At 41.2% G+C, this 17,768-nt stretch overlaps 1 protein-coding gene across 6 annotated transcripts in view; it reads right to left on the minus strand.

Annotated features, from left to right (window-relative positions):
• Nucleotides 1-341: 341 nt before the first annotated feature.
• THRAP3 (thyroid hormone receptor associated protein 3) overlaps nt 342-17,768 on the minus strand; it is a 32,336-nt gene continuing 14,909 nt past the window's right edge. For 5 of the 6 annotated variants that reach the window (XM_009328214.1, XM_009328216.1, XM_009328215.1 and 2 more), the window contains 10 exons: nt 16,028-16,189; nt 11,448-12,353; nt 9,247-9,987; nt 8,140-8,312; nt 7,549-7,660; nt 7,239-7,323; nt 4,670-4,854; nt 3,867-4,059; nt 3,050-3,199; nt 342-1,880 (listed from right to left, as the gene is read on the minus strand). In XM_009328214.1, the coding sequence (XP_009326489.1) occupies nt 1,659-1,880; nt 3,050-3,199; nt 3,867-4,059; nt 4,670-4,854; nt 7,239-7,323; nt 7,549-7,660; nt 8,140-8,312; nt 9,247-9,987; nt 11,448-12,353; nt 16,028-16,164 (2,904 nt within the window). In that variant the 5' untranslated portion in view covers nt 16,165-16,189 and the 3' untranslated portion in view covers nt 342-1,658. The remainder of the gene's footprint in view (nt 1,881-3,049; nt 3,200-3,866; nt 4,060-4,669; nt 4,855-7,238; nt 7,324-7,548; nt 7,661-8,139; nt 8,313-9,246; nt 9,988-11,447; nt 12,354-16,027; nt 16,190-17,768) is intronic. The other variant, XM_009328219.1, reaches the window with a different exon arrangement.

A 17,768-nucleotide genomic window follows, 5' to 3' on the forward strand; every position in this document is an offset into this window, starting at 1 on the left:
AAGTGCAGCGCTCCCCACCTGAAGAGCCGTAGAAAACGGGAACCTCTTGTGCGTTGCACCAGGAGAGTAACTGCTTGCAACTGCTGGTTTTTAACAGTGGGGGCAGCCCCACAGGCAGGGGGTTGAGCTTCCTCTTCCACAACTGCCGCCTGGTCCAATTTCTCTTCCAGGACCATCGCGTTTCAAAGCCTCCCTTCCCAGCAACTCTTCTGCAGCTCTGCCCTGGGGCTGGCCACGGGCATTTAGTTCTTCTGGCCCCACCGATTAATTCAGAAGGCAAGTGTGTGGTGACAGCAGCCCCCGACTCAGAACACAAAACAAAGCAGAGTTACACCTACTACTTATTTTATTGTATTTTATTTGCATAAACAAACTTCAGGGCTTTGCTAAACAGGAACTGTTCAAGTCAAAACAAACCAAACTCTAGTTGGTGTGTGTGGAGAAACAGCACAGCAATCCTGGGGAAGGGAAGGCAGAGATGGAGAGGAGAGGGAGAGCGGTGTCTTTACAGCACGTGCACACTCAGCGTCGGTGCATGGACATGCCTCTCCTGCTAAGAAGGCTCACTGACTCAGCCAGGGAACTATTTGCAAACTCCTTCAGAACATTTTTAAGTAGAAGATAAAAAGAAATACATCATAACAGCTGTCCTTAACCAGCACAGGAGGGATTTGCCTTTTGTTTTTATAAAAAGATTAATAAAAAATATTGAAAAATTCTCATCTCCTTTTATATTTTTAACCTAGTAGAATTCTGAAGTTTCTTAGAAAACTATGTTACCTTGGAAAGAGCACTCAAGTTCACAACCAGCCGCAAAGAGGATACACAAAATGCCTACAAGCAGTTTGGGACTCCAGCACACACCAGGCCTAACAGTGTACACAAAGAGTGGTGAAAAGTAGGGTGTAATTTTTTTTTTTTTTTAAACCATGCTAATTTTGTTAACTTTCAACATAAAAGGAAAACAATCATTTTTAAAAGGCCCTAAACTCAACTGTTACATAAAAAAATGTTTAAAAAAAATCATAGCAGTTTGGTCCCAACGAGTTAACATTTAGATGTTTATTCACATGCTTCATTGTTTTCTTATTTATAAGAACCAAAAATAGTCTCCAAAATTATCATTTAATTGATGTTACTATATACGTAAAGGCCTAAATAAGTAGAGTATGAATTTAAAAAAACTGAATACAGAATAGGGGAGAAAAATTTGAACTGGCGAGTTAATCCCGACCTTTACTATTTCAAATTATAAAAGAGAAACAAAAGTGTCAAGACTACTGGGTTAAGATGGGCACAAACCGAAATCGACATTGTCTTCAAAGCCTGTTACCAAAAAAATAACCGACCATTCAATAAGGTCACAGACGAGAGAAAAATCTAGGATCTCACCCAGTACTTGACCTTATTCAGTCCAGAAGGTAAGTCTTTGGGAAGATATACTCCACGAGTGGATCCAAGCATAAATGATTTATCAGTCCTAGTCCACACTTAGGGAGGCTAACTCTGGAAATGCAGTTAAACTTCGGGATTGTTTCAGAGCTCCTCTCCGGGGCTCTGCTCAGCACTTCAGGATCGCCCTGACAATCTCCAGCACTAGCACCGTGCCGAAGCCCTTCCCTCCCGCCAGGGCTCTCGGGAACACGCAGACACTGCGGCTATTCAGCCGTCGTCTGTAAGGTGTCCTTTTCCTCTCTGTTTTCTGTTCCGCTTTCGTCATCTTCAATTTCTCCTTCTTCTCCGCTGAATTTGTCGTGAGCCCACTTGGGGCTGGTGCTTGACTTTCGGAACATGAAGCGACCTCTTCCTCGGGGGAAAGCACCCCGACCACGGCCTCTGTTCACCCACTTGTCCGCGCCTTCGCCCTCCCGGTCATCGTGCTGCACGGGAGGAAGCCAATGACATCAGTTGAAGCAGGCTGACTACTCAGTGTAAGAGCAGGAAAACTCTGGCTTGCGATACGCAACCCTGCAGCACGAACCAGATTGCCGTGTTTATGCCACGGTGACTACTGCCATCTAAAGAGAAATGCTGGCTTGTTTTGGGGAAGGAAAACAGCAGGCGCAGGCAAGAATGCACAGTCGCTACACAGGCTCTTTGTGCTTGGCAACCCGTCCTTGCTGACAGGAAGGTCTCTACAGACTATCTAGGGGTGGGCAGGGGATGGGTGTCTAGGCCTGGAGTACCACTGCTGGCTCTGCAACTCCGTGATTTAGGTATTCTACACATTTCCCCTTTACTTTCTTGCCAATCAAACCGCTTCGGCAGCTTCGGTCCTTATTGCTGGGTACTCAGGGAGTTTAATAACACGTGCCGCTTTCAGGAATGTTTTGTTTGAGCTAAGGCAGATGGCAGTTGGTACAAGCTGACACGGACCATGTCTCTGGGCTCAAAACGATCCATTTCTGTACTTTAAGTGCAGTGTAGAGACCAGATACCCCAAAAAGTTACAATTCTGCCTTCAACAAGATCAGAGAAAAAAGCACTAATAAAATCAAGGCTTTCTTGTTCGAGGTACAAGACTGAAATACTGCATTATTTAATGAGAAGATGAGAGATCTCAAGTACCCCAAATCAGGAAGAGAAAAAATGAGTGTCTGTTTAAAACTGCCCCTTTTTCAAAGAACACAGTCAGACAGGATTCTCCCAGATTAATGCCTGTTAGTATGGCAGACTGCTATCACCAGAAATAAAAAGGAACAGTACTAACCCATCCAGGAAGCTGGACGCTTTATGGGGATAGAAGAACCAAGAAATGCAGGCCCTCTGCACCACAGACTAACAGATTTAAGCTGCGTTTCCCACAATACTGTGAAACGTGCTCTTTAACTGGCCTTTAGGATTTCACTTAATGGCAAACCACTCTACAATGAACAGGAACAAGTTCTCTTTAGCTGTGAGCCAGAAGCTTCTTGTGAAGAAGTGTCACACGAAGCCCTGAGCTGGTGGATTAGACAGTTTAATGACAGCTGGCGCTTTCACCCCTAAAGCATTTAAGGCCAGATATACCTGGAGTGTATATACATGTTTCAGTACTTCAGACACATACCAAGTAGTACTTCTTGCTCTTAGGTGTGTACTCTGGATCCCACTCCTCATCTCTGTTTCGCTTCTGGAAGTCGTTGTTGCCACCGCTGTTGCTGTTATTGTTGCCTGAAAAGTTGCCTCTGCCCCATCCTCTCCCTCTTGCTCTGAACTGCTGCAACAGCAAAACATGGAAGAAAAGTAAAATGGTTGCGGTGGCAGTGCCCTCCCACCCCCAGACAGCTTCCAGGGCTACCAAGAGATACAACATCGCTTCTCTAACCATCCAAGAACACCTTTAACCTACCATGAAAATAAGAGTACATTTTAGGGTTTTCTAGCCCATCTGATCACACAGTGCATCACAGTTTCTATAAAGCTGTTTAAGATCATGTAGAGGCATTTCCAGAGCATCCAAGAGAAAGCATCTGACAAATACAATATGCACTGCACATAAGACATCTACGTAGCTAAGGCATAAGAATTGCAAACAATAAGCGTGGTTAGGACCAGATGAGTCACTTTGGTAGCCTAACCCAAACTGACTGATGCACGTCATGCTGCCCATCGGGGTTGCTCAGCAATTACTAATGCACAAAAGCTTCCAGGCTTGATTCTGCTCCATACATCTTGAGTTCAACTGCCCAGACTATATCCTTAGCACCCTGCTTTGTGCTCCAGACCTGGAGCGATCATATTCTGGCTCATCATCCGCAACCAGACAATGTCTTTGTGGTTCCTCCTTTATGGTGTGCTTTAACTGTGAAAGAGCAATACACAACGGCCGCTTTGTGACTGCTTTGGGAATTGATACTTGGGGCAGAGGGTTGGAGAACACTTACAAAGGTCCCTCTAGCTCTTCCTCTCTCATTTGGACCAGTGAATTCTTTAGTCCCAAGTCGGGACTTGTCAAAGCCTGTGGTGCTTTCCTCCCTCTCCTCAGTCTCCTCAGGATATTCCTCCGCTTTGACTGAATGAGAGGACCGCGAAGATGACGAACTGGACCTGGATCTCTCGCGTACCCTTCGGTGTTTCCTGTTTCAGTGATAGGAAACAGAGGTGAGGGGCACACCAACAAGGTTAATAAATCAGTCGTGACTTGTTTGCTACAGAACCACTTCTTTATCGCTCCCCTATCAATGCAACGCTCTCCTTTTCCTACTACGAAAAGGAAAAGCCATAGTAAGAGCTCAGGATCAGCTACAACACGCAGCTCTAACACAGGTCCCAAGTCTTCTCCAGAAAGAACTTGTTGCTTCTTTCTAAGGTGTTTGCACCATCTACTATGAAATAAGCATGCATCTACAGAGTTTTAGTCAAACAGGAAATTAATCTAATAGAAAAGGACTAAATTAACATTAAAGTGAAGTCATTTAAACATGGCTGTTCTCTACAACACAACGGGAACAGGAAGGAAAAGTGACTCACCCATTCTGACACACGGAGCCTTCTCATTTACCCTTAACAATTACTTAGTGTTTCAGATAGATATAACGATATCAAGAAGACATGCAGAGGAATAATTCACGCCACTGGAGGGGTTTGTGTCAAAAGGTGTACAACTGTATGTACACGATGTCATCTCCAACCTTAATAGCAGAAATATGAAAGGCAGAAGGAAATGTCTATTAGGTTTTCTACATACTTTTTCTTTGAGCCTTTGTGACTTTTCTCCGTTTTCTCAGTTGATCTTTCCCTTGAGTGACTTGAATCTCTTGAGTCCACCGATTCTCTGGATTTATCGCGTTTAAGATCTCTTTCCTTATGTTTTTTACGGCGTTCAATATCAAGGCGCAGGTCAACAGGGTCGTCCTTATATTTCCCTTCAGCCTACAAATGCAGGGAAGAGGGTAGAGTTTAATACAAAGGTTTACAGTGCACTAGTTCAGCACCATTACTTTGCTATTGACTGCACAGACTTCTGGAGAACAGGAGTTTATCTGAATACTAATCAATAATCCATTTTAAGATGTAAAATAATGCAGTGTTAAAATAAGTTTTTATTTGTCAGACTTCAATTTTCCTACTGCTTTTTAAGATCACTGCTTTTTAACTTTTATTCTCCTCTTTTAAACAGCATTAGAATAGCCTGGTAATAGGGGAGGGAGAAACACAGAAGCTGACGCTTATTGTACACCACAGCCAGTGGGAGATGAGAACAACTTGGAAATCCAGTCCAACTGATTATGTATCAGAACTACAGCATGTCAAAAATGTCTAACAGCCCGTGGACGTTTGTCCCTGAACAGCAGCATGCTTGCTATCCTGCTGACAGACATCATCTAGCAGCCTGGAAGGAATTTTAATCACCAGGTCTGGAAACAGTACTTCGGCAGAAGCAAAAGCTGTTCGCTGCTTGGAGATACCCAAGATAGCGATTACTGACCAAAGTGGTAAGAGATGGAGGCCACTGAAATGCAGCAACGAAGTGCATCTGGGAGAATGCCAACATCCCACTGACACGTATCCATTAATATGTCTGTCAAGAAGATTTACTCTGTGGCAGACGTCACCTATAGCACTCCTTCTCCCTCGACTGGAAGGCACCATGTGAAAGATGCCAAGAAGTCACCGCAGACTTCTTGTATGCGTTTCTCCGCATAACCCTAGCAAGTCTACTAATGCAAGCTACCCCTGGTGTTTCACAAAGGAAAAACCAACCAGCTGTATGAAAAACACTCAACAACTAGCTTTTTTTTTTTATTTTTTACATTGTTAATTTAACAAAATCTGGTAATGCTTGCTTGGAGTTCTATTTAAATTTCTGCTTATATAATGGATTAAGATAGTTTCTTTCGAAAATGAGAAATTGTGTTACCTGCGTATACTTTAAGACCAGTGGTACCTGGATGAGATTCTGCTGACTGCACATACAGGAGCAGCAAATTGACAGTGGCTGTGGTTCTGACAAACATTTAACTGAGTAGCAGTACGTCTGCGGGAAGCCCGTACACGATGTTGCTAGCAACAACATACAGCCTCCATGGCTGTGCTCAGCGATTGCTACTTTATTTACACAATACTGATCTTGGGAACTGTATGACTTGATATGCAACATACATCATATTAATCGTCTTGAATTAAATACAAAAGGATTAGTAATTCTCTAGCTATTAAATTTTTTACTTACATGAGTTTCTAAACACTTTTTTGTTTAAATAAATATGTCAAATAACGCAGGAGTGAGAGCAGGCGTTTTGTTTTGGTATTTTGCTCTTCTACTTTCCCCAGGCAAAGAGCTTTAATTTCTACTCTGAGAATAAAACTGCTCCCAACACGATGGATGACAGATAAGTGACAAAATCAGCAGCAGCTCCCTTATGTGGTACAGCAAACACCTATTTGGGTTTGTGAGGGCACGTCTGTTTCACGGAAGGCTGGCGAGCTGTTTGGAAACCACGTTTATAATACACTCTGCCAAGCTGATGCTCAGAGTTCAGGCCCATCAAATCCATCTCACCATCGTCCATGTCAAGCCACAAGTGTGTTTGGAAAAAATTGAAAACAAATATGAAACAAGTAAGGTTTCAGCAGGACTGTTTAAAATCTGTTCAACGTAAATATGTATGAAGGTGAACAAACAAAGGTTAAAATCCCAAACATTTTACGTTAAGCCATTTTTACGATTGTTTACAGCGAGTGCAATGGCTTAACATTCATCTACTCAGAAAAGCTATACACTAAATTCGAAATGGTCTGGATCTACTAAAACAAGTGCTGAATGTTAAAGTAACAGCAATCAACAGAAATGGTACAGTAAGTTGTTAGAACAAAATTTATAGTCTGCTTAATAGTGTATTTGGTTTAGATAAGTATTTAGTTTTACTTTCCTCTTTTTGACATGCATGTCTTTTTGAAAACATGGTTGGAAATATTGCATGTATACAATTGATTTAATAATACTTACAAGCAGAAAAATATCACAAAAAGTCTCTTCTCTCATCATGGGCACTTGTTCCAAAAATCCTCTCTTTTTTCTCAAGCTCACCTCAATTGACTTTGGGGTCATTTACCATAGTCTAACCACTTCACAAAGGTTGTTGATACATTTTTAATAAAAATTAACCCTTTGTAGTTCATTTTTAGAATTATGCCCATCCTTAAAAGAAAAACACAAACTTAAGTAGAGAGTAATTTAAACAAAAACATCACTGTTAAGTTCATGCCCAATGCACTCATTTTGTTGAATTAAACTAATCAGAATAACAGTTCACCTTGAAGCCAGGATCTCTGGAACTTTTCGTTTCCTCTTGAGAGAATCCATGTTTTCTAAAAGTACTGGGAGATATATCTATCCTCCTAAAAGTAAAGAAAGTACACACATATAATCTTGCTCGTAAGAATCTGAAATTTTTAGATCAAATGTCATTTAAAGCAGACAAATATTTCCAAAGGTACTTAAAACTTCCCATATTTTTCCATTTTTTTGGCTGAAGCTAGTTATATACTTGAATTATTCCAGAGTTTAAGAGAAGGAAATCTGAAATACCCCTCAAACGTTAGACAGTGTCTAATGGCACCAACCTGTGGATTTCAGGGCTCTTTTTGTTTTTAGCTGCATCTTGTTCCATTCCTTTCTTTAGATATTTGGTAAAGCGTTCATTCAGTGTCATTACTGAAGACCCAAAGTGATGCTCTGTTGGGGGTTTGAGTAAACAATGCCGAAATATTAATACAGTTTTTGTAAAAAAGACAAAGCACATTAGTCCTATAGCTTAGTCAAATTCAGGTGCAGGACTCGTGAAGCACACTGGTGATGAGCTCGCTCTAATGCTGCTGACAAATATCAGTTTCAATCTTGAAATTAACAATTTATTCAAGTGAGTCACAAATTCACTAGAATACACAAATTCTAAGCCATAGTCTATCTGAATATTGCTCAGGTAAAAACAAGAATGCCTCTTCTGCCTTTCCAGGAGAAAAGTCATTTATGTAAATAAAGACGACTCACGATCGGGCTGCTGTTCTCATCTATGGCTGCTATATCTCATCTATATCATTCTATTTACTGCTGGAAAACAACTCTTTCAGCAGTAACTAGAGTGCATGAAACCCACTTATCTGGGCAAGGGAAGAGTGAACCTTCATCTGAGGATACTTGGACTTCTGACCTACCTCTTACATGATGGACTATAGTCACTATGTGTTGAGCAAACAGTTCAGAAGGACTTCGCTGAGACTGAGCAGACTGAATATGATGGAAAATCGAACGAAATTCTTGCTCTTTTTTGTTGCTGTGCACAAGGTCACGACACAGCTTACGTTCCTGAGCCAATATGCCACTTGGACTAGAAAAAGAACAGACCACATGAAATTGAAGAACAGGGTAAAGGGAAGCAGTTTAAGATGATTAATGTTTCAGAAGTTGGAAGCTGACTACATTTTTTATGTAGTATTATGAAGGCGTCTAAGAACATTCAATAGCATGAGCAGGACGCTTATTTAAACATCTCTAAAATACACTGATCTAGGTTACTGTAATAATTCAGGTCACTTGTTATTCTGTATTTGGAGGGCTGTGCAGGTATTAAACACTGACATCCTGTGAAACACAAGCCCATTCTCACACCATTAGCTGGCCGTGATCTTTTGCTACTGTTCCTAAATTCTAGATTAACCTCTAACATCCCACGGAGCGTATTAACACTTACTGGCTACTGCTGTACAAATGCATTTTCTGGAATAACTTTTTACTGTCTTAAGATTTCTTGAAGCAATGCTGAAGTGGCTCTCAAAGCTTCCTAGAGTTTCAGTAATGCTATGTTGAGAATAAGAGTAGTTAAACACACTCCAGAGAATCAAATGTCATTTAAGCAGCACTGTAACTTTACCATACCACTGAGCTTCTAGCAGCAAGAAGCTGTTGAGTACCTAACTCTTTCCAGAGCCTGGTGTAGCATGGAACCTGACGCAGAAGCATTTACATTCTGAACTAATCTTACATCTAGTTGTAGAAAAGATTAGGAAAAGTTGTTTAACCTTCATGCTATACTTTCACCATCTGCAAACTGGTAACGCCTCTAACCTCCCACCACAAAAAAAAAGGGTCAAACAAATATTATAATGCCAGAAAAAAATTACACTCTCTCTCCAAAAAAAATGCAAATTGTGATGCAATATTATTTAGCCTTCCTCACACTTGGCAAGCATATGAGGATCTCAGGAAGAGAAACAGGGGAAAAAAACCGCTATTTAGCTTCTCAAAAAATAGCAAATACTTACCGTGCAAGATCTTCATCAAAGGAATCCATTCGAATATTGACCTGGGCCTCACGAGTAATGGAAAAGGAGGATTTGCCAGGAGCTAGCCCCTCTACTTTGGTGCCTGGTTTCTCCTTTACCTCAGAAGCCTTCCTTGGTGGGGGGGAAGAACTTTTTTCCTGGCTTGATTTGTAAGTGGTCACTCTGAAATTCTTTTCAGGAACAAACCCCCTGTGACCTGGTTCAGCTCTCTTGGATGCTGGTCTCTCTTCTTTTTTTGATCTTTCAGAATAGCTTTCCTCCTCCATTTCATCGGGTTTCCTTTGCTTCTCTTTTCCAGGTGGCAAGAACACCACACCCTCCCATTTTCCTGGCCTATCCTCTTCTTGACTTTTACTTGAAGTTGCTACGACTTTAGACATAAATTTGGGCTCATCATCAAATTCCGAATCTTTTCGGCCCTTTGCCTTGTCTTTCTTTTCCTGCTCATCTGTTTCCTCTTTGCCATAATGACTTTCCTTGTGGAACTCCGGGACCTTTAGCTTGTCAAAGTCATCCCGGAACTTGTAGCGCTTGGGTGACTGGCTGCTGCGGTATCCCTTCTCGGAGTCCGCTTTGGATGCATAGGAGTCAGATTTTGCCTTTCCGTCTGTTGATCCCAACTCAGAGAAATTCCCTTTTTCTTTAGATTTTTCTTTTTCAACATTTGTTACTTTCTGTTCTTTGTCTTTCCCATTCTCAGTCTTCTGCTCTTCCAGATACCTGTTCATAAAACAGACATTACAGCAGTTCTCTTATTGAAAATCAAAGAGGTTAATACTTCAAGCAGTCAAATTTTAGAGAACACCAAGCTATGCACATACAGAAAGCTGTCTCTAGGCCCTAAAATAGTTCAAATGTAAAGCAGATTACTCAGCCTGGATTTAGACTTTTAGTTCTCAATAAATTCAGCAAATATAGAAGAAAATGGATAGGCAAAACTGATGAAATGAGGCTTAAGAACAAATAAAAAACACCTTACCCACAGATTCATTTTAAGGAAAATAGTAACATCTTACCCAATCGGTTTATTTACTTACAAACCTGGTTCAGGAGAACAACACATCAAAACTTTCAAACTGGGCTGTTCTGCTTTAAACAACACACTGGAAATAAAAGCCTCAAAAGCTACTTCAAATTTTGGATGCAAGTTTCATAGGTAAGCTAAATATTTCATGACAGACTGTAAATACAAATAAAAGCAAAGAGGTTAACAGAGGAGAATATTTATTTTACTGGGAGAAGACAAAACACTTCTAGTGAGAACAACAATTTAGCTAGTTTAAAGCATCAGAACTATGTTTTAAAGCATTCATTAAGCAAAACCCTAGCTTTGAGGAAACAGTGGTAAAGCCCAAAGTTCAGTGCTTTGGAAAGCCCAAACGAGTTACAGCTGCTTTTTTTTTTTTCTTTTTAAGTTTCAGACATCCTTGATATAGAATCAGTTCAAAACAACTTTAAAAATAATAAAGAAAATATTTAAAAGCACTTGTGAGTGCTACCGTATCTTTTAAAACAAAGCGTCACCTTCAGGCACGACTCTGCAGTGGACTAACCAAGCAAACAGAAACATGGTAGGTTGATGCCTTCTGCATGGAAGGACGTCTTAATTTTAGTGATGATCTTGGTGCTTTAGTTTCTCATACTACCCACATACACAGGCACAAGCACTGCAACTACACCTGCCTTAGGCTGCTTGCAGCAGGACATGCAATAAGATTTAATTAAATTTTGCTAATTTATAATACCTAATGCGATTCAAGAATGCAATACTAAAAAAATGTCTTTAACTGAAAAGTAAATAGCTTAAGAAATGTAAGCTTCCAGTGTGCACTGTTGGGTTGCTAGAAAAATCTCATCGGGCACATCTTCACTTCAAGTGTTCACGAGCTATGAACCTTTTTGCAGGGAATCTATACAACCTTTAGAACTATCCAAGTCAGAAAACTAACTCCAACTTCCTACAACACAGGGCTAGGTCTGTATTTTGTTCTGTAATTTAGACAGTACCAGGCCCAAACAGCTGGCAGCTGGCTAGCATGGCACCCTGCACACACTGGGGCCTCATTCCAGCTGGAGCCTGCACGCACACCGAGAACCCTTACAGTGCTCACGGAGGGCACCTACACATGCAAGCTGGCTTGTCAAAAAAACACTGCAGCACAAGGAAACGCATCACTTGCCTTTTTGAGAAGGCTCCTCCTCCAGGAGCTGTGGTTTCCTCCTTCTGAGATGTACTGTAAATCGAACTGATTGGTGTTGGACTTTTGCACACAGGGCTCTTCCTTGTTGGGCTCAAACCTGCCGAGCCATGGTCAAACGGACTCTGATGAGAGCCTGCCTGAAAGGAGGTGCTGCTGCTTTGTAAAGCAGAGCTCATCTGTGATGGGTTGGACAGCGGAGGGCTCGACTTTTGCAATGGACTTGGCCGAGGAGAACGACGCCTCACCACAACCGACTGGAGCGGGCTTTTTAATGCAGGACTGCGTTCCCTTGGGCTAAGTTCAGACACAGAAGCTCTTGACGCTGAACTTGTACCATAGGAGGTCATATCTTGCCATGGTTTTGATCCCTCAGATGCCTTGACATCTTGAGCCACTGCTCCTGAAAATGGCTGCTCCTTAGACTCATCACCTTGATTATCTCCTGCAGCCTGAGATGCCCGGGCATCCTTGGAAGATGACTTTTTCTCCTTTCCAGATTTACGCTTGGAAGACTCAACTCGGCTATGATTTGAGGAAGACCGGGAAGAGGAAGACCTCCTTGACCGATCAGAAGATGACTTATCAGAATTTCTAGAATGACTTCTAGACCTTGGTGAAGGAGACCTTCTCTTGGGTGAGCGAGAGCGTGACCTCCCTCTACGAGGGCTATACGCCTGGCGATAATTTTGCCAGTTTGACCTGTAATTCCCATATCCTCCTCGGTTATACTGGCCCCATGGATAAAACCCTCGATTTCGGCCACGAAAATAATACGGTCTCCTGTATCCTCTATTATGACCTCTGAAATCCCGGTTCTGATAGACTCTCGGATGGTTCCTTTCTCTGTTATGAGATGGAGAATATGATCTTGAACGGGACCTAGAACTGATAAAAGAAAAAAATTACACAAACATTTTAAAGTTTATTCTTCTGTCACAACTTTTTATTTGAAGCCTTATAAAAAAAGAATTTGAAAAATTAATTTCTACGCTTCTAAAAGTAATTTCTTTGGTCTACCCTCATCCAATTGAGGTATTACACTTTGCCCTCAATAAATTGCCATGGAAATAACTTGTATCTGTGATACTGCCAAACAAATATTTGACTTCAGGATCACTGCAGAGACCATGATGAGTACACGTTGCTCTTCATTTTTCTAGGATGAACATGGCTGCTATCCAGCTTCAGAAAAAGTGACATATCTCAAACTTCCAGCCCATTATAATTCAAGGTCAAGGTTATACCTCATCTTAGATGTCCTCCACAAAGAAGTATTTCTTTATGCATCTCATGCTACCATTATTGGAACGGATCCAAAATCTTCCTGTTGTGTCCCTCAGTTCTCTCATGTGCTTTTGCAATTCTGATAATCAAGATGAAACCCCACTTCTTTGCCAGGCAGGTTAAATAAATTGCTACACCTCAACTTGAGAAGAGCAGTACTGGAGCCAGCAGCACACAGCTCTATAGTTTTAAGTTTCAAAAGGTGCACCCCTTGCCACAGTTCAGAAGCTGGAGCTCCAAACAAGTGGGACAGCAGAGGGACGCACTTGCTCTCCAGCCTGACGCCACGAGATGGCACTGTTCAGTGTCCCTCTGTTCGCCTCCACGCCATGCACGAACATTCATAAAGGACAGAACTGAATCCAAGACAAGTACAAAGCCTGTAAGAATACAGATTTAAGTGGCAAAACATTAAGGGCTAATTGTTCCAATAGTCTCTTGCACTAAATTTTTGGAGCTGCAGTTGTGTAACTGTTTGAAAGCCACAATGTAGCCCAGGATAAAATGCCAGCTTTACAGTAAATATTTCACAGCTGTTGGAAAAACACAAACTTCTGCTGAAAGTCTGAGATTTTAGCAACTTTGCATTAGTAAAACAGAGAAAGCATCCAAACTAGTAAGTTTAAATAGAAAAGAGGTTTTTCCAAATGGAATTTTAGTAAATAATATTCATTGAAACCATTCCCACAGATCCTTCTTTAGAGCCAGTCAGCTCTAAAACTCTCACTGGTCATATTCCAATAGACGTGTGTTGCCAGTCTGTAAAAGAAGTACAACTCACTGCTGCCCCCTCTCCGCTCACACCCCAAAACCCCAGAACGTAAGGGAATGCAACGCTGCCGTTAGAATTCCTACAAGATTAGCGTACACCCATTCAGAGAAAAACTTTTGTTCTGTTTTTATTTTTTCCACCTATCAAATACATTACAGTTTAGCAGGAAACAGTTTACTCATACTATAGTCATTGCTAGCAAACAGTTTAACGATAATTTCAACATATGCTTCATCCTTTACTTCAGAAAAACAAAAAACCTATGCAACTTATGAGACACTTCCTCATTCAAACGACGACGACAAGAAGGAAAAGCACAGAGGCAGACGGCAAGAACCTATTACAACAAGCCCTAGTCAAAAGCACTAAGAACACATATGCTCCCATTTTCAGACAACTGCTGCATTTGTGACCAATTACCAGCAAGGGACCTGTCATACACCGCTTCCAAAATCTGTTCTATCATTTGAGAGAGGCTTGCAGCAGGAAAATTTCACTCCAAAAGTGGCAGAGATTTTTTACAAGAAATCTTTTTAGAAAAATACAGTAAACATTATGCAAAAGAAACACCGCAAGTAATAATCCTCCCAACTCTGCCAGCCCCTGTAGCTAGCCAGCTAACACACACTGCTCCAGTTCTAAAGCACCTACCATTTTACAATAGGTAAAAATGAAAAATAAAGTCGTAAAGAAAGCAAGAAATACTAGGCAGACTCCAACATGGCAATACAACTTAGAACAGTAAACCTACCAAATGAAGAGTAGAACAATTTTTGTGGTGTACGCTGAAGCCCACAATAATGGACTTTTATGCCAAGATACCACATGAGACCTACCTCAGAGAATATCCTAATGCCATACAAGATGACTTGCCTGTACTAACCCCCTCCATTTTGATTCTTTTTTTAAAAAAGGAGTTATTTACAAAGCACAAGTAGATTCAGCAGCAGCACAGAGGAAACGATCACGTTTGCACAGGGTGCCTTTGTTTTCAACTGTCAAAGTTCCTTCATAGCTAGGCAGATATTCCCAAATGACCACGTATCTTCCAGCATTCCAACTTCCTTCTGCAAAGAACTCTGACTCAAGTCTCCGCCTCTAATTTAGTTTTGTCGTGTCCTTCTCTCTCCAACTGTACATTTATTAGAGCCTCTGCATTTTAAAAATTTCTTTAATTGTTAACAGTTGCATGTGTTTACAGCCTAATAATTTTCAGAATGTGTTATTAATTTAACATTCGTGAAAAAGCAGCTGAACATCATTATACCCAGTCCAACTGGAACGTCTTTGCCAGATACAAAATGCTTAGCCAAAAGAAAAGGACAAAACAGATATCCTGATATCCAGGGAAGAGATGAGCCTTTAACCGGCCTGACCAGAAGCAATTCAGGGAGGTAAGAACAACTATTACGCACTTTAATGATTTCTCAAAATTAACTGCAGTGAAATTAACTATCTACTTCATCCATCCAGAATTATCATTTCTGTTCACTGACGTCTGTATATTGAGGGGAGAGGCAGGGAAACAACAACAAAAATTGCCCCCACCTTTCACAGCAGTATCTTAAACTGACATTAAAATTCGTTTGCATTAATTTTTAGAAGGAGAAGGAAAGCACGCAACGTCCGCAAAGGCTCTTCAAGTCTGGGATCAGTTAAATTAAAAGCTTAAAAAAATCCCCAAAGATGTTTAACGAAACAAAGGAGCGTGTTTTGCTACGGACCTTCCCAGCTCTTCTTCCCCACTCCGACTATGGAACACCACTTAAACTCTCTCACAGCAGTAAAGCAAATGTCTGACCAAAAGCATTTCCAATCTCAAAATAATCTCAGGTCAGGATAAAAAGCTATGATTTTTTGCACTTTGTCCTGCTTTTGCAATTTCAAACACCATCATTAACCATGAGTACTTTTAGTATAGGAAACTGGATCTCAGAGACTGTGCATACTTCGCATTGGGAAAAGCACAATAGGCTATCCCATTACATACAGCAGCAATTAAAAACTGCAGAAGAACATGGGGAAACACACACATGCATTTTGACACAGGCTTCTATTAATACCTTCGAGGAAAAACAAAGCACAGAGCTCTTCTCTAAGGCCCCAGTCTAAAAAGGCTGTAACAACTCCACTGTGGACTGTAACCCTGACAAAATGAGCTATACTAGCAAAAACACCTTCTGATTTAACTGTACATTACAGTACCTGTTAGTATGCATATTGGGGGAAAAAAACCTGCACAGAAAAGGAAAGTTATTGTTCACCAAAAACATGCTACAGAGACCAGATTAAGGGCTCAAAAGAAGTGTTTTGACAATGCTGAAACAGTCACAATTCAAAACAGTACAGGTTGGCAGTACACAACCTAAGACACAGGACACTATCTGTCCTAGAACCTAATCAAAGTCTTTCCCTGGAAAAGAATTAAGTGACAAACCATCTGAACAGTACAGAGAGGAAAAACACAGTTACACCCTTTGGCTTCAGACCTGCATGCCCTTACCTAAGTCTGCGTTTTCTTGACCGTGAGACAGAACGAGAACGGGAACGAGATTTGGAGAAGGACCGTGAGCGTGATCTTGATCCAGACCTCGAACGGGAAGAACGGGATCCAGATTTTGATTTGTTAGTTTTAGACATCTTTGCAAGCACCTGTCAGTTGTACCTGAAGGAAACAGGGAAAGAAAAGTATTTGAAAAATGAAGTCATGCGGCAGATTTGAGAGAACAGGCAACATCTGGCAACCTGACAAACTAGTGACATGAAGCTTGATAAGACTGGAAACATGAATGTTGGAAGTGGCTGCCTAATAACAGATGAATAGTGTTGAGCTCAGAATAGAAGGTTTATTTCAGTCTAAGGAGGAAATCCGCAAAAAGAATAAAAGGCTTTCAACCCAAAGTAATTACAAATTTGAGTGCTACAGTTGAAAGCAAGAAGTTAATGCAAAACCCAGGAACAGGCAGAGGCCATGCTGCTAGCTTAAGCAAGAATACCTTTAAAGAGAGAAACTATTTCGTTTCAGTCACATCACTATCAATACAGCCAGCTGTCACTGATTTAAAGAACAATGAAGAAATAAAAAGGCTTACCGTCAGAAAAACAAAAAACCCAACCCCCAAAGTCTTCTTTAAATTTTCAGAAGGAATCACAAACAAAAATGATAATCCAAGATACATGAATATAACCCTATTTGCACAGATCTGCCTCGCTATGAACGCCCAGGTTAAATCCTGGACATACGTGTCCTGTCTGCTTGTGTAGTTTATGTAGTTGCTATGATCACTTACAAGCGTGTATCACCCAGCACAGAGTTCTGTTGCAGCCAAATTAATTCAGACATCTTTCCAAACATTCACAGAAGAGATTACGCTGTAGCATTAAATGACTTGAAATAGCTATAATTATGAACTACCTGGGCTATTTTCAGGCATGTATCCAGGTAAAGGTTAAAGAGTCCCTTAAAAGATGTTTCAGAGAGTACAGTTTGACCACATAATTGTTTTCAGTTACACCCTACCTGATCTGTTCTCTTGTAAACATCAACTTTGTATCAACAAGCAAGATTTTTCTAAAGGATTTTCATCATCTCTTACCTCCAGGGAAAGAAAAATATTCAGGACTATTAACTTAAGAGGGGTAAGAGTCATATAGTTTACATTTGGAGGTTGGTGCAAATTTTGATAAAATTCAAGATGCTGTATTTCTTTCAGCTGGTCATATTTTCCTGTCAGTATCCAAAAAAGTCAAATGCGTAACAGTTTTGCAGCTTCCAACAGGGACCTTCACAAACTTTCCCCTCCATGCTACCAACAACCCCCTTTTGTGACCTCTCTTCCACAAAGGGCTATGGAAGCAAACCGAGCATACCAGAGACGGGGCGGGAGAGCTCTAGTGCCTTTTCATAGAATTATAGAATAGTTTGGGTTGGAAAGCACCTTTAAAGGTCATCTAGTCCAACCCCCCTGCTGTGGGCAGGGACATCTTCAACTAGATCAGGTTGCTCAGAGCCCCGTCCAACCTGACCTGGAATGGTTCCAGGGATGGGGCATCCACCACCTCTCTGGGCAACCTGGGCCAGTGCCTCACCACCCTCAGCGTCAAAAATTTCTTCCTTATATCTGGTCTAAATCCACCCCCCTTTAGTTTAAAGCTGTTCCCCCTTGTCCTGTCACAACGGGCCCTGCCGAAAAGGTTGCCGTCATCTTTTTTATAAGCCCCCTTTAAGTACTGATAGGCTGCAA

The sequence above is a fragment of the Pygoscelis adeliae genome, unplaced genomic scaffold (genome assembly GCF_000699105.1).
Source record: "Pygoscelis adeliae isolate BGI_AS28 unplaced genomic scaffold, ASM69910v1 Scaffold387, whole genome shotgun sequence".
In the NCBI taxonomy this organism is placed as follows: domain Eukaryota; kingdom Metazoa; phylum Chordata; class Aves; order Sphenisciformes; family Spheniscidae; genus Pygoscelis; species Pygoscelis adeliae.